Consider the following 21,246-nt stretch of genomic DNA (forward strand, 5'->3'; position numbering starts at 1 on the left):
GTATCACATAATTCACATGTCAGATCATGTAGTTGTATGCTAACAGCAGCTAAAACACATGTATTTTTTGCTAAAAAAAGTTGGACACAAACTTTTGAATCAAAGACAGGACTCCTGACCGATGAATGAAGGACACACGTTTCACACACGTTCGAAAGTTTTTCTTTACTGAAAATGAGGTTTTCTTCATAGAAACCAGAGACACATGGAATAAATTACCAAATAGCGTGGAACAGGTTGGGACTTAAGGGAGTTTCAAAACTCAACTCAATGTTATTTTGGAAAAAAAGGCAAATAGGAATGTTGAGCTTTGTACGGCCGCATGGCCTGTTGTTCTCAAAACTGCTCCGATATTTTTTTTGGAACAGAACTTCACTATTTCTCTCAGTAGTTAAATTTGAAGGCATTTATCCAAACTCTGAAGTAGTTTTTTTTTTTTTTTCAAAAGAAACATGGAAAGCTATAGGTAGACTGATAGTTAATCTTCTAAAGCAGTTATTTCATCATATGATTAGGTAAAGAATGAGAAACTCAATCCTGAAATTTTACAGCAATACCATTCCTATTGGACTTTTCCATGCATTGTTAAAGTGTTAAACTTGCCATCAAATAATTTTCAGCTTGCCCCTACAATGTCAAGTTCTAACTCATCTTTTTCCTTAGAACAGCCCTGACTAAAAACCTAAATGTCATTTTTAGAAGATGTGTAAATGATGATGGCTGTTTAGTTATAAATTGAGTAAAACCCTTAAAGGAAGCATAGTTTGTTTTTGAAGGACTATGTCATTTTGCTATTTATCTTAGTGTGGTTTTGGTTTTAGAAAATGTAATTAATTATTTTATTAATTTCTGCGGTGGGCTGGCACCCTGCCTGGGGTTTGCTTCCTGCCTTGCACCCTGTGCTGGCTGGGATTGGCTCCAGCAGACCCCCGTGAGCTTGTAGTTAGGATATAGCGGATTGGATAATGGATGGATGGATGGATTTTATTAATTTGAATTTGAACTATAAAATCAAATACATTTTAGCCATGTTGCATGAAGTTGCCAGCCAACATCTTGTTTTGTTCCATTGATGATTATTAGCTAGGGAGATTTTTCTTAGGTTTGACTAAATACTCACAAAAAAACTGTTTTGTCACCACACAAAAACGAAGTTCTGTACGTCTGGCCAGGTTTTCACTTTAAAAGTCAAAGCTTCAAGGTCATATTTCAAGGAGAAAAAACTAGCCAAAAAACATTTAAGTGTTCTAGGGAATATAAATTATATTAGTTTTTTTACTGTTCTTTTCTCTATTTCATTATAATATATACTATTGCTTTGAAAATATTATTCTTGGAACATTTTAGTAATCACACTTGACTCATTGCTTTTTGAAACAGAACATAGGTTTCTTGCTTATTATTGTTGCTGTCTTTAGATAAGGACGAATGTATGGAGTATGGCATTAACGTCTGTGGCACGTGGCGCTGCGAGAATACCATCGGCTCGTACAGGTGCTTTATGGGTTGTCAGAATAGAGAAACAACTGGAGATTGTGGTGAGTTATTTATTGTTCATTTTTCTAAACAAAGTATTTGCCTTATGTGGTTCCATGGCATTTTAGGAGTTTGGGGTTAAAAGACAAATTTACCTCAGTAGAAGTATGCAGCTCACAAAGATGGAGTATTTTCTTTATTTTACAAATAAGTAATTTTTGAAAAATGACTTGTAGTCATGTAGAATTATTGAAACAATGGTCTGGGGAAACCATAATTAGTCAATTGATCAACCCTAAAATATCAACCCTGTTGCCTCCAGCTGTACCTTTCAATGAATATCAAGTTTACTCCTTGCTAAAAAGAGATTAGAGTTATACTAAACTAAAATATAACATAACATTACAGTAAATTATTTAAGAAATTGCAAAAAAAAATAAAGTATTACTTTGCAACTTTTATACATAAGCCTTTATTCTAAATGCCTATATTGAAATAAAAGTATAACATAAAATTTATACATTTATTTCTACAGTGTGTAGCAATGCTTTACAAGAAATGCTGCCCTCCAGGGTTTCATGACCGTCCAGGCGCCCCCTGGTGGTGGCCACGTCCTCCCATAGGGATGAGCGTCCCAGCTCTGTTCCGGTGGCCCCCAAGCAGACCAGGGCGGCTGCCCTCTCGTGGTCCAGGGGAGGTATTGTCCCTCTCGTGGACTGTCCAGGCGTCCTGGCTGGGTAGGGTCACCAGCCGTCTGCCACACTGGAAATATAAAGGGGGCAAGCACTCAAAGCCATAAGAAGCAACAAGGTTATTTAAAGCTTTATAAAGGTTTAAATGTATTTTAAAGTGAATTCTGAAGTCCACAGGTAACCAATTTAACAAAAACCAGTAAGACATGTTCCAATTTTCTTTTGCTGATTAAGATTCTTGATGCTCTATCTTGAACTAGCTTCATTTAGTTTATGTCTTTCTTGGACAGCCTTGTTATGAATGCCTTATTGTAACGTAGCCAGTTAAAAACAAACACATGAATTCATTTTCCAGTGTCTTGGGATATCATAGTAGGTCTTACTTTTCCAATATATCTTAAATGAAAAAACACAATCTTCGAACTATAGTTATTATGCTATTTGTAGTTTAGATCTGAGCCCATAACACCTTAATTCTTTACTTTTGGCTTGATTTGTAAGCCCAGGGCGTCAAGTTTATTTCTAGACCCTCACGTTTTTAATTTCTTCCAACAGCTAAAATTTCATTTTTTTTCCCTTGTTAAGCTTGAGGAAATTGCTACTCATCCATTCTATAATGCTATTAAGACATTTGATCAGAGGGCTTAGAGGCAGTGATCAGATAAGTAAAGCTGTATGTCATCTGCATAGTTGTTGTAGTTCATCTTGTGTTTCAAAATAATCTGACCTAACAGGAGTATGTAGAATAAAAATATCAGATCCGATTCCTAAACCTCCTACACATAATCATCACAATTTACAAAGAATTTTCTACCTTTTCTGTAACATTAAAACCAGTTTAAGACACTACCAAGGGGACCCACCTAGTGGCTGAGGGGAATAATGAAAATACCAAGGTCTATGGCGTCAAATGCTGTATTCAGATCCAAGAGAACAAGAAGAGACATGATGTCTGAGTAAACATTAAACACTAAATTATGAACTGCTTAAACCAACCCAGTTCCTGCACTTTAGTGTAAAACTTGACTGAAACCTTTAAAGAATAGGGCTTTTATTCGAGTAATCATATAACTGTTGAAAAGCTACTCTTTCTAGAAGGTTAGAGATAGGTATAAAAATATCAAAGACAGGAGAATCATATTTCTTACGTAGTGGTTTAACTATTGCAGACTTTAAAGAATCTGGAAACATCTAATAAACTATCTCTGGTCCACTGTCAATTAGCAAATCAAAAGGTTCTTGAAAAAGCCTGCTGGAACAGGGTCAAGGACACAGGTGGACATTTTTTTGACTGATCATTCTATGAAGATCAGATAAACCTATTTTAGTAAAGGAATTTAATACATCATAATGAGCACACTGAGGTTAAGCACAGTTTGCTTTTGCAGAATATATTATATTACATCCAATTTGACGTCTTTATTGTAAAAAAAAATGTCAAAAAAGCCTCATGTTTTTTTCATGAAGGTTTTAGGAGCCAACCTATCTTGGAGCTGAGTTGAGAAGATGCTTAATAGTTGAAAATAATACTCTCAAGTTTCCCACATTATCATTTGTAATTTTACTACTTCTCAAGTTGGACTACTGTGCTCATTATATCATAACTGACTGTTAATTTGGTTTTCCTCCACTCTAATCCACCCCTTCCGGCATTCACTTTTATGTTTACACAGTGTTTGAGACTTCCATTGTATTTAATTGGTGGAAGGTTTACGTTTTTTAAGATCAACTATGTCAGCTGCAGCTTTCACCTTAGCATTAAACATTTCCATCTGACTGTTTACATTGCAGTCCATATTAAGCTAAGCACTGTTCAGAATATTCAAAGTCACGTCTGTTAACAACGTAATGTTCTTTAACTCTAGTTACCAATATTATATCCATCCATCCATTATCCAACCCGCTATATCCTAACTACAGGGTCATGGGGGTCTGCTGCAGCCAATCCCAGCCAACACATGGCTCAAGGCAGGAAACAAAAGCCGGGCAAGGTGCCAGCCCACCACAGACCAATATTATATGTGAAATAAAATGAAGAAACGGTCAGCTATACCAGTATCAATGACCTGCCTTGCATCGATTGTGAACTCTTTTGAAATGATTAGGTCCAACATGTGTCCTGCTTTCTTTGTTGGCTGAGTGACATGCTGACTGAGATCAAGGAAATGCAGTAAGTTAATAAACTCTCCTGCTTTTATAATGTACAGTACTGGATATTTACAAGAAATTTGAGATCGCCTAGTACGAGGAACCCATCATAATTAGTTATTGCTATAGACAATAAGTATGAGAATTTAATGATAAATGACACATTATACTTTGGTGTACAATAAATGGTCAATATGAGAGCAAGTAGTACTCCTTGAATAACTATGGCAAGATACCTAAAAAACGTGATAATTTTACAGTTACACCGACAAGAGTAAATACTCACTAAATCACCACCTATATTTCCAAGAGTAGCAGAGTGAACAAAATGATAATTTAATTAACACAGTAGCACCTTCATATTTTGCACAAAGTTACAAGGTCTGTTTTCCTTCAGTCCAAAGGTCAAAAAACAGCTCAATTGAATTATTTTAGAGTGTACTTCTTAACTGTTTTTAGCACATATTTGTATTACACTTACTATCAGCAACAGCCTCTGAGTGAACAATACTGGGGATCTTATTGAAGATTTTACAACTGCCATAACATGTTAGGACTGCTAATCGTACAAGATTTTACACAACCAACTAAGGCCTGGAAAATTACACATTGATGTCAGCTGTCATATCAAACTAGAATACACCAATTTTTGAACATATGTTCCATGATTGGCATGTTTTGTTTGTTATGAAAACAGTCCTGTCTAAGTGAATTAAAGTAATAAAAGTACAGTAAGAAAGACAATATGAAAAATGATTTAGAATGAAGTTTATGCCAACTTCAAGCCTCACTTTTAGCTGAAACTTTGTGAAGGTTTGCATGCACCTGGTTGGAGGAAATTTAAGTGTGTTTGTTTCTAGTTCAATATACTATTTATGGGAAGAATGGTACCCTCTGTTCACCCTTGCATCACACTGTTTATTGCAGCAATAAAGATTAAACACCTTATGGAGGCTCATGCATTAAATCTTCAGTAGCCAGTGACACAATGATATTTAATTAGTTTAAAATAAAAGAGAACACAAAAACAATTTCAAATATGTTTTAAATTAAAATCATTTATGTTGAACCTATTTGTATATATGCCAGTTTTTCCTACATATTGGAGCTAAGTATTCCTAAGAAAGTCCAGATTGGTCTTGAGAGAAAGGCTTGTAGTAGTTTCCAAATTGAGAAGCTTTGGTTTTGATAGTGGGACCTTTGACATGAGATGTTAATTGGTTTTCTGAACAAGACTACATGTAATGATCTACAAGTGGTGATCTGATACACTCCTTAAGTACTCTGTTTGCCCAAATCTAAATTTCCAAATATTATCATGGTTCCAACATGACATCTTAACTTGAGCACAGTATAAAACAAGTTAGCATTTGGCTCATATCTGAAGGGTTTTTCCAGGTTTATTGCCATTAGCAGTGAATAATCGAACTGATTTTCTTTGTCTATTTCCAAGAATAACAAAGTTAAAACTTAACAATAACAGGTGTGATTGTTGGCTCAATATAAAACTTTTCTCTGTCATGTCTAGTTTTCCACAAAAGACTACTTTTTTGTTTCTGCTGTGCTTGATGGCATAGATTTATCTGAAAAACAGGTTTCCATCTTGAAATGATCCTTAAACATGTCAAAGCAGTTACAGCGCTGGATGTACTTTGTTAATATACAATGTTACAAATCAAGGGTGCACAGCATCTTTTAAATGAGATCCAAAATCACAAAAGAACTCCATGACAGATTAGTCAAAGTATCCAGAGTTACCCAGGTATGTTTGTGTAGTGGTTAAGGTATGAAAGCAAATATCATTATGTTTTTCAAATATTGATCCTGTAGTCATTACTGGCTAAAATTCTATTCTCCCGTTTGTCATCTACACTACCTTTCCACAATATGTCAAGAATATCTTCATTTTATGTATGATTGGATTAAATAATTATGGTTGCTCTTTGCTGGGGTTGGAGACCTGAACATTCCTTCTTTGTATTTCCTGGTTTAGTGTGGTTTAATGAATAGATTTTTAATCCCACATTAATGAACTTGACGTCTTCTTGAATAATCGTATCATTGACACAACATTTGAGCTCAGCAAAACTACTGGTGTTACTGGTGTTTGTGTTGTTCCTTCTAGTGAATCCCAATTCATGACAAAATGATGAAACTCCATAAACTATTTAAGTTGGGGTACCCATAATATACATGCAAAATTTCATGAACATCTATTTAGCTGTTTTGGAGTAATGCATAGTTTTTGTGGTGTTGACCTGTTATGACTCCATGTTGAAATTGTTGAAACTCCGTGATGTCTGTATTTTAAATTTAAATACAAAATTTTGTTAAAGTAAACAATGCTGTTTTTGAGTGATGCACAATTTTTGTGTTGGTCCCTCATCACAACACACTCACTCACCCAATCACCCTCAAACCCCATTGACACCACCACCACACTATCATGGAAGGTATATTTTACCATAAATAGGGCAAGTTTCATTACCATTTTGATTGCAGCCCACGTTGTAACCCCATTTCTCGATGGAACCTTTGAAAGGTCTTAAAGTCTACATTTTAAGTTCTAGCAAGAGTAATATGCTTCCACAATTTCATGAACATTTTGGAGTTGAAATTCTTGAAACACCAAGTAACCTGTTCAGCTTTATTATACATGCAAAATTCTGTTAAGATTGACTCAGCTGTTCTGATGTAATGGACAGTTTTTCTATTCTCCTTTCATTACAACCCCCAATTAAATTTTTGAATGCCATGTAGGCTGACATTAATAAAGTAGATCCAGCAACATTCTTTCAGCTTAAAGGTGAATCATATACTCAAGGACATCAGTAGAAATTAAGAGGAAGTGCATTTAAGACTGGAGCCAGGAAGCACTTCTTACGTAAAGAGTTGTGGGACTCACAAATTACTGATACATGAGAGTTGAGGCAGAAACCTTGACAGCAATTAAGAAGTTGCTGGATGAGATATTGGGGCAGCTTGATGGACTGGATGGTCTCCTCTCTTTTGTCAAATTTCTTATGTTCTGTATTTTAGGTTGAACCAATGGCAGCCTACATGTTTTATGAAATCAGATGAGCAGTTTTTGCATGATTGGTTTACAAACAAACAGACAAACAGATTTCTATTTTATTTGCATGGATTTTATTTATGAATACAGTGGAACTTTGGGTCACGACCGTAATTCGTTCCAAAACTCTGGTCACAACCTGATTTGGTCGTGACTCAAAGTAATTTCCCCCATGGGATTGTATTGTAATTATCCGTTCTGGACCATATGAACTGTATGTAAATATATTTTTTTTAAGATATTTGAGCACAAAAATAGTTAATTATACCATAGAATGCACAGTGTAATAGTAAACTAAATGTAAAAACATTGAATAACACTGAGAAAACCTTGAACAGAGAAAACTAACATTGCAAGAGTTCACACTATATCCTTACGAACCGCTCACTGTAAACACTTTTTTTTAATAAGTTTTAAGCACAGGGAAAAAAATGAAAATTTGAAAAATCCGTAATTTATACAAAAACTAACCATAAACAACCAAGAAAACTAACCTTGCATGAGCCAAGTTCTGGCATGAAGGAAGTGAGGAGGAACTGGGTGGAGAGGAGATTACAGTTTTGAGGTAAAGTCTGTGATTATGCAGGTTCGCTGCATGCTCCCATCTCGCTTCCAGGAACCCCCTAAACCCGTCACTGTCGGTAATGTTACTGATGAGCACAACAGTGAGGCTCTACAATGGAGCAAGGGAATTGTGCAAAAAGTGCCAAGTACTTTTATTAAAATCAACAAAACAACAATCAAAAAAAAGTCCAAATTAAATAAAGTGCAGTGCTTTCAGAATCCTTCAATAAATAAATAATCCCATAAAAACAGAAGTGAAGTGGAGGTTAAAATCCAATAGAAAAAGTCTGCATTAAATACAAGGTTAAAACAATGCTGGGAGCAGTCTCTTTAAAAACAAGCTCGGTGCACTCTTTAACTGGTGACCCCCCCTGCTTCTCCCTATCCAGGCTTCGCAACAGGGGAGCCACTCTACCTGCAGCTGTCCTTCCTTCTTCCTTCTGGTCACGAGGCCTCTCGATCCCTGGCTTCAGTCGCGCACTCTGCAGACCGGGACTTGGCTTCCCTGGCGACCAGGACGCCCACGTCAGGGAATTCACCGCCGAAGCCTCACGACTCCCACTGCCTTTGGCCTTACACGGCCAGCCGTCCTTCTTCTGGTCACTCCAGCACCTTGATCGCTCAGCTGGAGCGACCGCTTCCTTCTGCCCCACCGAGTGTCAGCCAAACACCCCTGCTTGGGCTCACTGTCCAGCTGCCTGCCTGCGAGAACTCGCTCGCTCACTCACACCGGTTCTTTACACACTGCTTCCTGCTTACTTCCTCACTCTGCAACCTCCGTCTTTCTTTTCTTTTTCCTCCCTTTAGCCGCCTCGCGCTTCTATTTATGAAGAGGACGTGACAGCTGTAGCGCGGCGATTATTTATTTATAACTGGCCTCTTGACGTGAGCTGTGGACCCGCTTTACCACAAAGTCCCTCTGCGCGATGCATGTCTGACCGAGAACAATGTACTGTACAGGGAGAGGCTGAACACGTGTGTAAATCACCGGTGCGTATGAACCGGAAGGGAAACGAAATAGAGCACAAAGAGTTCACAGCGAATGCACAGGGAGTGACTGAACATGTGCGGAAATCATCTGCGTGTACGAACCGGAAAGGGAAACTGGCTTGTTCGTCACCTGAGTGTGTGGTTGTGAACAGATGCAAAAGTTTGGCGAACTTTTTGGTCGTAACCCGATTTGTACATGGTCTGAGATGTTTGTGACCCGAGGTTCCACTGTATAGATCACCCTAGTAACCCCCTGCATATTTCAAGTGTGACACTTTGTATACTGTACGCTACTAGGATGGAAGCAAGATTTACCATTTTCAAAGTTTTCCTGGCTAAACCTTTAGGAAATGTCATGTGGCTACTCCTCCTTCCTCTGTCTATATTCAGACTCTCACAGTCAAGAAAAGGTGTAACAATCCTGGTCCAGAGTCTTAATAGGATCTTTCTTTCTGCCTTCTTTCTTTTTTTCCCTGGGGAAAAAAAGCTAAATGATTCGTCTTCATAAGCTTCATCTTTGTAGATCACATTTAAGCAGCCATGCAAACCTAAGAGGGATATAGGTTATTAAAAAATGATTTTTGCTAGGATATATAATAAATTCTTAAAATGCTTAGAACTAAATTAGAATCTTTGTTCAGATTTGGAACACCAGAATGAAACTAACAGAACACTGATACACAGCAGATAACCCCTGTGGGAATAAATCCAATGGCAAAGTGAAGTAGAAGTTCAGGTGCTTCTTCAAAAGATGCCTGGCTTTGATTTTATCATGTAATTTCAACAAATGCCAAGACTATAAGGCACAATATTTGTTTTGTACTGCAGCCAGAGCTAAAGCAGCTGCAAATAATCTTGTACATGCTATGGCTGCTAGGTTGAACTGAAAAGTTCATCCTTGGGTCTTCTGGTGAAGCAACCTTTTGATTATTTGGTTATGAACCTTTTTGAATAAAATACACCATTTTTTATACATGGCAAGTATTATGTAATTTGAAGATTCTTTGTAATCACAGTCTAATTTGTTGCAAAATTAAATGGTGTTTCTGATTATTTCTTAAAGCTCATAAACACTTTTTTCAAACTTTGACACTTGTGGTTGATATCATTGCTCTCTGCAATGTGAATGATTGTGAATGTGTGAGGGAGAGCAATGGATGGAATTTGTGTCTCGTCTGGGATAGGCTCTGGCTCCTTTCAACCATGTGTGGATATGTTGCTTAAATAAACTGCAATTTTTGGAAAGTAAAATAAGAACAAAAAAAGAATCAAAGGACTGAATGTGAAGCATGTTGAACATGAGTATTTTTCAGACTAGTCACAGAATTTATTCAAAACTGTGGACTGGAAATGTTAGTATAATTATGAAAATTCCCAAAAGAATTATTTACTCTTTCATAATTATTTCATTTTGCAGCATTTTATTTATTAAGCAAAATGCAGAACATCCAGCCATTCATTTTTGGAATGTTGTGATTCCAATACAGTTTTGTAGGAGGCTTGACGTGATTCTGACTGCACACAGTCTAAGGTAGGAGCCAAACCTTAGGTTAGAATGCCAATCAACCTATCCCATGTGTCTTTAGAATGTCAGAGTGCCTTTAGAAAACTCATTATAACATGGGGAAAGCACCCTTGTCCTAGGATCCAAGCAACTGTAAGGCAGGAGTATGATCTACTGTGCCACACCATCCCAACCATCTCTACATCCCACTGGGAAGCACTTCAGTTTCAGTCATTGTGGTTGATTTTTCTTCTGTCTTTTTCAAGTTTGTTTATCTTGCTGTTTAATGTATGAAAATCCTGTCCTTTTCTGTGCAATATGTCATTTAGGTGGTGGTGCTTTATGGTTATCAATAAATGTCTGCCTAAATGTATTGGTTAGTGAAATATCATTTCATTGTTAGAGCCAATTCCTGCATTTTGGATCTTTGCTATTTGGGACAAATCTCCAAAGGACACATATACATTTTTTTTTTTTTTTGTTAAATTAAATAGAACCGCGGATTCCCCTTTCGAATGATTTTATGATTTGCTTGCTACCAGTTTTTACACATTGCGGTAATTTTATTAAGCCAATAAGATGTCCAAGGTCAAGGCTTATGTATATGTAGTGGCAATTTTCTTTTACTCTGAAGATTTGCTCCATCAGCTATTGGCATTGAGTTGCGAACTCACTGTTTCCAGCTCAGAGGCAAGTGTTTGCAGCTTGAGTTAATTACAGAAGTCCTTTAGTCAGGCGCTTAGAGCCCCTCTCCGAACACTGTGAGTGGCACACATCTCCCACTCTGTGTCAGCACCTGCCGACTGGCACAGCCTGCCACTACACTCCACCCCTCATTGAAGACAAGACTTTTGATCAGTGAATGGGGGGACAGGCGGGCCTTCAATTCAAAAGCTCAGCATTATGTTTCAAGTTTATGATGTGCATGCACTGATTTTTCAGGAAGTATCTAACAATATTTTAGCCAAAATGCAGCCAAACAAACAGCTGGTTGACTGACGTGGACTATATGACATGATTTTCTATAGACATTTTTCATGTCATTTGCCATTGCACAGCATTGGTCACCATTGGCTTGTATTACATCATAAACGTTTTTATCTTCGGTCTTCATAAAAACATTATATTAAAGAATTTTATTGGTCATCACTACAAAACACGTAGGGTAATATATTTAAAGAATATCACTTTTGGGTGGAATCCTTATATAAGTGTTTGAACTGCTTTGTTTTCTTTTTTTATTACATTTTTTCATTTATTGTGAAATAAAGAATCCTTGGGTATATAGGATGGAAGAAATAGTTAATTATGTTTTAGCTAAACTAATTCCTTTATGTTACTGAAAATGGTTTAAGTACAAAATGATATGCTATATAAAGGATAAAGAAATAAAAAATAGGGTACCAGTGGCAATACATTTACAAGAGAGTTCATTTATGCTTCTATCGCCTGCCAACCCACTGTGGCCTTCCTTGCTTCCTTTCTTAACAGAAAATCAGGCATCCTTGGCATTTTCTCTCGTTTGTGCTGCTGCCCCTGCCTACTGCCCCTTGGAGTCTTGTGGCAGCCCCAGTGTTCCCACACTGGTATGCTTAGGGCCTTTCCTGCTGCCATTATGACTTGGAGTTCTCTTGTGAAACTTTAGCATTTTTCATGCCACCCTAGAAGTACAATAGCCCCTGACAGTGTCTTACCAGCTGTATACCCATTCACAGCACCATATGAACTGAAGATGAGTTACAAGACTTGCAAAGCTTTTGAAAAAACACAAACAATTGATATTACTTGTAAACTGAATTTCCAGAACAAAAAATAAGATATGGCTATTTTGCTTGGATGGCAGCTGGTTTTCCTTTGCTTCGTGGTAGGTGGTCCTTAAATAATAACTTCATCGACTTGCTGGCAGCTTTACAAAGATTTCTGCAGGATTTTAGTTTTTCTCATCCTTTATACTGAAGTCCTGACTATATAAAGTAATTTAAAAAAGATATCATGTTTGCAGAGAGACTGTACTGATGTTAAATGCTAAATTGTGGGACTAATTCAGACACCTCCTGTTACTGCACAGTGTATGGCCTCTTATCAATAGATTACTCATTAAATAAAGTGCACCAATTGACTCTGTGCCATCTTGCTAAACAGATGGCCAGTGGCAGTGTGTTCTGCTAAATATCAGATTTTTAGAAGACTACAATATGAGAATTTTATCCAGGCAGCCACTTTTTAACAAATGTGACTGTCTAAAATTTTACATAGTCATGTACATTTTGTTTGCACTGTGCTTCATGTTACAAATTTAGTTGTATTTAAAGCTCTTTCTTTTTTATTGTAGTGTCATACATTTAATCTACAGAACACCCACCACACCTCATCCTATTTATATTCAACCTTTAAAATGTGGTGAAAGTAAATGGTTGAAAAATTGGAAGTGACTGGTCCAAGCTTAACATAACAGTCTAAACAATAGTTTTTCCAGCAGATCTTTGCGAGTTACCAATTATGTGAAATATTTTCTTTTTAGGGAAAACAATTTTTTTTTATCAAGAATAAACACTCTAATGAAAATAATTGAATCTGATAGTAAAAAAACAACATACCATGTTACTCTGAAATGTGTTTGTAGATAGTTTTGTTACTAAGCTAATTTAATTCACATTAAAATAAGATGCCTGGATATGTTATAAAAAATTTTGAAAATTATTTATGTGGCAATGTGAAAGAAGGAGCTACAGAACATTCATCCAGCTTTTAATTTTAATTGCTCCCTATTCCCTCAACAGCAAAGTCAAAGTCAAATGCCTCTCCTGTTTTTCCACAGACCAGTGCAGTTGGACTGATGTCTCCCAGTTGTCATTTGATGCACATGTTACTCCACAAAGAAAGAGTGCTTTCCAGCTCTTAGAGAAACAAGTGGTAGCATCAGACCACCTTGAACAAATTAAAGTCATGTGTCGATATCGCTTATGATTCACGTTGGATACATTTGCGGTTTTTGACTTGGTTTATATAGTCCATCAGCACAGTGGTTGTCATTGTGTGAAGTTTGATCTAAAGTAAGAAATACATGTCTTGCAAACAACTGATGTATTTTCCCTGAAGTGAAATAATTTTTTAAGCCTTCTTCAAGAACTCTTCCATTCTAATTGCACAATAAGTCTTTCACAAAACAGTACAGGACCATTGACTTATACCTTTAGATTCAGAGACAGTTGCTTTACAGAAGAAGTAAGGTTACTGCTCAGTCAATCACAATAACAAATTCTACAATGTTAAAAACACAAATCACAAATACTACAGTGCTTACAGATCTGCTTGGACTAGTGTATATGTAATTTTTGTAATTGTAATTTTGTAATTTTTATAAACAATCACAGTGGATTTAATGTGGCTTTTTTGACACTGATGAAGAGCAAAACAGACTCCCAAAAAACAGTTGCACTGCCAGCTGGGCCACCTCGTTTAATTTCAAGGCAATGCACATAATAATAGAACTTAAAGAAATAAACAAGCTCATAGAGAGCTGAAACACAAATCAAGTGCTTAAGCAGTGTTTCTCTAAGGGTTGGGTCTGACAGGGAGCTCGGTCAGGCTGAAGGTTCAGGTGGCAAGTGAGTCGCCTCCTTCCGGGGTCGGCTGTTTTTATGTAATTTGTACTTGAAAGTGCCGAACTTTTGGGAATGATGGGGGCGTGGTCAGTCAGTCAGTCAGTCAGTCTCCTAGGGTGTCTTCTCTGAACTGTAGAGGAAAGAGATAGGACAGTTAGGGACAGTGCCCCCTCTCACTTCAGGGTGATACAGGTGTTCCTCAAGCATGCTGCATGACATGATTTTATAAATGTGTGTGTATATATGTATGTGTGTGTATTTATATATATATATATAGTGGTACCTTGGTATACGTCCATTTTGGAATAAGTCCAACTTGGTATATGTCCTGTTTGGACGCAAAAAATTTTGCTTGGTATAAGACCTTTATTTGGAATACGACTTGCGTGCTAGAACACTGCTCGCTACCTTTGTTTACCTCTCTCGAGACAAAGCCACGACTGCCCACGAGCGTCAGTACGCCAGTTGCTAGCATTCAGTGAACAATCCACGCTATAACTCTATGTGAATTTTCACGTGATTTTGTGTTTTTTTCGCATAAATTTTAATTGATTGTTGAAAAATATGAAGGTGGCATGCATATCTGGGACATGACTGCTGCATACTGTATGCCGAGAATGACGGTATCTACGATTGTGAAAAAAAAAAAGTTATTAAAAAGTAAAGTGAAGTTAAATTTTCATTTATTTCATCTAATTGCTTTTGTATTTATGTATTTTAGTATTAAGCAGTGTTTAAATGATTTTATACAACCCCATCAATGTATAATATGCCAATAACAATAGGATTGTTTTTCATGGGAACGAATTAATCGCTTTCCCTTTTATGTCCTGTTTGGTATAAGTCAAAGGATCTGGAACGGATTAAGGGCATATACCGAGGTACCACTGTAAATATAAATATATATATATATATATATTGTGGACATGGCCCGGACACAGACAGGCAGAAATGTTGTTTTTCCACCACCACACGTTTATTTACAATATTTACAATGGATTTAGTGCACAAACCCCAAGTCCCCAAAGTCCTGGCCAGCACACTGCCTTCTTCTTCAGGCTGCCTCCACACTCTCCTCTGCTTCATCCTGCTTCCACCCAACTCCAGCCTCGAATGAAGGGAGGCGGCCCCTTTTATCCACACCTGGATGTGCTCCAGGTGCTCCCTGGCAATCACCCGCCAACATGCCCCAGTGTGGCGGAAGTGCTGGCTGTTCTCCTGGAAGCTCTCCGGATGTCCCTGCTTCTCTTCCCCCAGCACATCCTGGTGTGGCGGAAGAGCTGAGGTCCAGGGTTCCCAAGGCATTGGGCGCCCCCTGGCGGTGGCCACGGGCACCTACAGGGTTGGGCTTCCAAGCCCTCTACCCGTGGCCCCCAAAGCAACCAGGGTGCCAGCCCCCACGTGATCCAGGGCGGGTGTAGACCCTCTTCCGGTCCTTCAAGGCGTCCCGGCCGGGTCGTAGCCCCTGGCATTCCTGACAATATGTATATATATATATATATATATATATATATATATATATATATATATATATATATATATATATATATATGTCTATTATAAATGTACGTATATATATATATATATATATATATGGGGTGGGCAAAGGTATGTTTAGAGTTAATTTGTATGGAAAAAGACATGCAGGATATGATTATTACAATAGCCTTATTAACATTATTAACTCAAAAGAATGTCACAATGGCTTAGTGCACTTCAGTACAACTTCGTAAGTGCTCAAATTACTGGCCTCGTGTACTCACAACTATAAACCTACTTTTGCCTACACTTGTTTGTTACTTTTGTAATGTTGTCACTGTTTGAGTACATGTACAAAGAAGAATTTCTTTGTACTGTGTACAAATGCCAATAAATGTATGCTTGATATCTCATGAGAAAAAGAACAGAAAGGTTGAAGCTTGTGAGAAAATTGGCTGCAAGTTTCAGGATCAGTATAGTACTGGACTTTTTGAGCAAAATGGTCTGCCATTGAAATCTGCACACATAGTTTCACATGTTGTTGCACAAAGAATATTAGCCCTGCAAGAATGAGAGTAGACTTAGTTGTGTGTTTTGCTATTGCAATGCTGAAAGTTAAAGTTACAGTTTATTTAGCAATAATGCTAGTGAGCAACTGTGTCACAGATTTCCCAGCATTTCTGCATGTTTTTGACTGCAAGTCTCACTATCCCATTCCATATTGTTTCACATTCCACAGTGCCTCATGCTGCGGCCAGACTACTTCTTGCTGCTCTCCTTATGTCAGGCATCTGATTCTAAAGTCTCGTAAAAAAGTGTGAGGTTTTGACACACACTGTTCATCATACTCTAAGACATGTTATTTTTGTCTTGTCAGCCCTTGTGAGAGCCTCACTGACCAAAAGTAGTTTTTTTATTGTATAGTTTCCACATTTTGTGACTTTCATAGGTATAAATTGAGCTTTTCACATGCCCTTTCCTTCTTGTTTTGTGTTATGGAGGCAGCTCTAAATCTGACACTTACTGTATATATGTTGGTTAGCGTGCAGCTCTCATAGGCCCCTATATTTTAATACTTTTAATATGGGATTCACTGTAAGTAGCACTAGTCGATTCCTGTGTAAATCATTCTAATTTTATTACTGGGACATTTATTCATAGACATACTGTAAGATCAAAGACAATAAAAACATTTTGATATGGTTTATAGAACAGAATCAGAGTGTACATATTAAAATAAAATATTTTTTCGAGCTCACATTTTTGTTTTTGACCTATGTAATATTTTGGGTAGCATTTTAAATGCTGACAGTAGACTTTTTTTATTTTATTTTACAACCACCTGCTACTGCGCAATATAATTTTGGCAGAGCTTAAAGTGAAATTCAGTTGTGTCAGTGGAATTTTAACAGAGGCTCCGTCTTACTCAGCGCAACACAGTTTGCAGCTTCAGATCACACCTCATTAGAAAGTCTTATAGCAGATTCCAGATGAGATTCACTTGACTGTTTCAAGCCAAGGTCTTAAAACTTTTCAAACAAGAAATCTCTTTGCAGACTTGAAAGAACAGGTAATTGTAATGGTTTTACAATAATTCTGAGCAATAAAAAATACCAGTTATGTGATGACTTGCTAATGAGATTGAGTTCTCTATTTTCGAAATATATTATTCTATTTCATCACCTACCAGGGTGGATGTTCTACATAGCTAACAATGCAACTTTGGTCTGTCATGATTAATAATGAAGGCGATAGCTCCTTTATAGAATGGGGCTTTGTTCGGGTTTAACATATCACTCTAATGGCTTCATGACTCTGCTGTTGCTTGTGGTATGTTAGGTCGCTGGCATAACGGGTCAGTATGGAATGGATCTCAAACTCACAACAGTTCTCTACTACTTCTGATTTTCACTGTGCAGTAATTACTACAGTCTCTCAAACCAAAAGATTTCCAAGCTTATATTCCATAGGGAACGTGATATCATCTTTCCTGCAGCTTCCAAATTCACCACATTACAGTGTCTAAAAGTTATTGCATATTACTGGAGTGCAATATATTGTTTACACATTTATAGTTATTTTATTTGGAATAAAGCCACATATATATATATACATATACAAATGGATGATGTACAATGGCATTTAATGATGTTTATGTAATATCTACTCCCCATTATTGGAACACTTAGTGTGATTTGAGAACAAAATCTTACCTCTTAACAAACAAAATGACCTCAGCATTGACATTAAGAAGAATAAAGGATATCAGTTAACATTTTATGTGATGTCGTCCACTGTTAAATTCTGCTACGTACTTCTAAAATTTTTATTTTTATACTGTATTGAGGATTTGTTCTGTTCTGTTCTGTGTATTGTATTGTATTGTATTGTATTGATCCCCTTGTTTTTGACACCCACTGCATGCCCAACCTACCTGGAAAGGGGTCTCTCATTGAACTGCCTTTCCCGAAGTTTCTTCCATTTCCAACCCCTATCTGGGTTTTTTTGAGAGTTGTTCCTTGTCTTCTTAGAGAGTCAAGGCTGGGGGGCTGTCAAGAGGCAGGGCCTGTTAAATCCCATTGCGGCACTCCTTGTGTGATTTTGGGCTATACAAAAATAAACTGTATTGTATTGTATTGTATTTTAATGAGAATTGGTGGCAAATGACAAAACTTCATTTATTTAATCCCAAGGTCAAAACGACTCCCAAGCTTCTTTTGGAAGTCGTCATATTCTGGCCTCTGCTTTAATGTAAACTAGTACAGTAGTTTTTGTGTCTCACACAATAATTACACAAATGCCAAACAGAAAAATATTTACCAAACACAAAAAATAGCAGAAAAACATTTACCTGGCAAAACAGACTAAACAGTCTTGCATGTAAATGGAAAGGAAACTCGAGCCATTTCACCTGCTGTATTAGCTATTTCACTAGAGAGAGAAGTGAATTGGGATCTCTTTTAAGTTACAAATGTGTGTGGAGAAAAGAGGCAGTACAGGGTAAAGTCTTGGGGTTCCATTTAATAGCAACGACAGCAAGATGTTAAAAAAAATGAACAAAATCAAAAAAATGAACAGCAAGCATTCACTGAAACTTAGCAATTTTAATTTCAATGCTTCTGTGGCCAGTCACATTCCTTTAAATGAATACCGACTTCTGGTTATGCTCTTTTATAGCGGGGTTATCAGAAGGGGTGGGGTTTCCATAGGGCGGGTCCGCCTCCACTCTTGGGCTGGAAGAGGAAGAGAGATTAGTAGCTGCATGTCAGTTTACCTCGTGAACCGAGCCTTCCACATGTGCATGTGGTGTGAATGCATGACAATAGATATTTGCAGATATTTCCTTATAAATCACCTACATACAAATTGTTCATGCTGAATTCTGCAAAAGTGTACAAATTACATTTAAATCAAATCCATCTAATCTAGAAACTACCAAACAACACATACATTACATACACATCCTCTGCAGTAAGCATAATACAACAATGCATTAATTTCTTTTTTACATTTTTAACAACATCTCACCTTTCTAGATATTGGTGAGCAAAAATACAGGAATGGAAACTAGTTCAGCACAAATTGAAACTTTTCGAAATTTCTTACATTTTTTTGAGCTTTTAGTGTCTCAAACCTACAAAACAAAATGACATAAACACAACACAACATTGTGGTGTGATCAGGCTGCAATCAGTAATTCTTTCTTCATGCCAGCCAGCCACCCATGACTTTAGAGTTGTCCATTGGTAAATATGACCTCCAGCTTTCACCTTTGCCAGTGCAGGAAGTGAGCAACAAAGTCAGAGATCAGAGTGACGTCACACAGTGCTCAGCTCACTACAGGAGCAGGTTAAGGAGTGCAGACTGTGGCAAGGACAGGAGACATGATAAAGACATGTCAAAATAAAGTAACATCTCTGTTGTCCATAGTCAAAAAACACAAAGTAGGCCATACAAACTAGTATAATCATAACAGTATAGCAAAAAAAATCAGAATATTAAACTCAGAGCAAGCAGATCTGTACTAGAGGGCTTTAACAAAGGGTTGAAGGGCACACTGCTAGTGCACTGAAAAATTGTCAGAACTCCGGTGTTATTTCCTGTGCCACTTTAATGGTGAAATTGATGCCTTATTAGTGTTTCACCAGAAAGATATTAAAATGGTCCATTATGACTGAGCTGTTATAATAAAAAGTAAATACATTTTTTAAACATTGTCAAAGTTTATTATTAAACTTCATAAATTCATACTTTGCTCCATATATGTATAACCCTTTGTGTAAACTAATTAGACTATAGTATGTACAATTATCAGACTGTATTTGTTCACAATGATGCGGTATGGTGGTGATCCACTCAATACCAGCATGTATGAGCCAAAGACAGTAAATGTTTGCTAATTTATTGAACAGACTGCCCAATAAATATAATGCAAAAGCAGCTTACCAGTGAGACGTCTCAGTTCTATGTTGACTGCTCTATTAGCCCCAATATTAAACAGGTGGATTTTACACCAAAGTAACAGAGAACTAAAAACTAACTACTGCAGATGAGCAATGAGAATTAGCAGCTTTAGAATGCAGTTATTGTGGGTTTTCTATTTGGATTTTAGTGTACAAACAAAAAGAAATCCTAAAAATCTATATGAAGAGAACTCTGTTATAAATAGAGGTCTTTTTTTGTCCTCAATACATTTATGAATTCCAACAGTCACCGTTATTCACAGAGTCTTGTCAGTGCCACACTACAGCAGAATCGTCCCTTTAGGTTGTCAGAATAATCAATTTATTTTACACTGTTACTTTATTGATGTCTGTTGCAGCGTTCTCTTCTTTGTGACTTTATACATTTAAAAGTATCTTGCTGAAGCTTCATTTTTTGCGTTTATTGTGAAGGTTTTTTATATTGTGCTTTGTGCTAGTGCATACTGTTCATAGAGATATAGAAAATAAAGAGCTAGTGATTGATATTGATGTGCAAATTACAACTGAAATGCCAACCAGACTACTGGGTGGCTGCTGAACAAATGTCCATTGTCCTTGTTTACCCCAGCATAACAAGTTTCAGAGATGAGGTACCACTAGTGATAGTTGTGGTTCAGTAGCCAAGCCAAGAGATTTGGACGGTTTAGCAAAGCAGTATATGCAGATGTTATATGTCTGGGTTGTGGACACTAGGGGGCGTCTCACAACCCAAACCCAGACTACAACTACACATACAATTCGCGGCTCAAAAGACTTCAAAGCTGCTTGTCACCCCACTGTAATGAAATACAATTCTCTGTTTCTTTCTTTCATTTCTTTTTTTTTTCCTCCACACCTCTTCAGGTTGTCTTTGTCTGACTCCAACTCACCTGGCTAAACTGGAGGAGTTTTTTTTTTCAAACTGGACCCAAAAGTACTTCCTGAACATCCAGGAAGCACGTTTGAGTCAAGCAGAACTTCCATAGGATAGGGGAGCCGTCTCCTGATGGACCCCAACAGTTCTGCTTGTTGGAGTTACATCTCTGTTGTAGTCCTGCAGTGTGTCTAAATGGGAGTAATGTTAGATGGATGCTGCATCCAGCACACTTTGAAAACACAGGAATGTAGTCTCCCACCATCAATTCGTTATGGTGGTCTCTTGGCCAAGCAACAGTACACCTTCAATCCCAGATAGGGTGCCATTCCATCCATGCCCTCCTTAACCAGTTTTATTAACTGAAAAATAAGAGAC

The 21,246-nt window shown here is 37.2% G+C and overlaps 2 protein-coding genes across 3 annotated transcripts in view; one reads left to right on the plus strand and one right to left on the minus strand.

The window, feature by feature from the left end:
- LOC120519151 (latent-transforming growth factor beta-binding protein 2-like) overlaps positions 1 to 21,246 on the plus strand; it is a 389,450-nt gene that overhangs the window by 342,066 nt on the left and 26,138 nt on the right. For both annotated transcript variants that reach the window (XM_039742299.1, XM_039742300.1), the window contains exon 29: positions 1,419 to 1,538. In XM_039742299.1, coding sequence (XP_039598233.1) covers positions 1,419 to 1,538 — 120 coding nt within the window. The remainder of the gene's footprint in view (positions 1 to 1,418; positions 1,539 to 21,246) is intronic.
- The window catches only part of pomt2 (protein-O-mannosyltransferase 2), a 69,221-nt gene continuing 66,480 nt past the window's right edge, over positions 18,506 to 21,246 (minus strand). The window contains exon 22 of the mRNA XM_039742302.1: positions 18,506 to 18,764. Within this exon, the coding sequence (XP_039598236.1) occupies positions 18,671 to 18,764 (94 nt within the window). The 3' untranslated portion in view covers positions 18,506 to 18,670. The remainder of the gene's footprint in view (positions 18,765 to 21,246) is intronic.

The sequence above is a fragment of the Polypterus senegalus genome, chromosome 18 (genome assembly GCF_016835505.1).
Source record: "Polypterus senegalus isolate Bchr_013 chromosome 18, ASM1683550v1, whole genome shotgun sequence".
Classification (NCBI taxonomy): Eukaryota; Metazoa; Chordata; class Cladistia; order Polypteriformes; family Polypteridae; genus Polypterus; species Polypterus senegalus.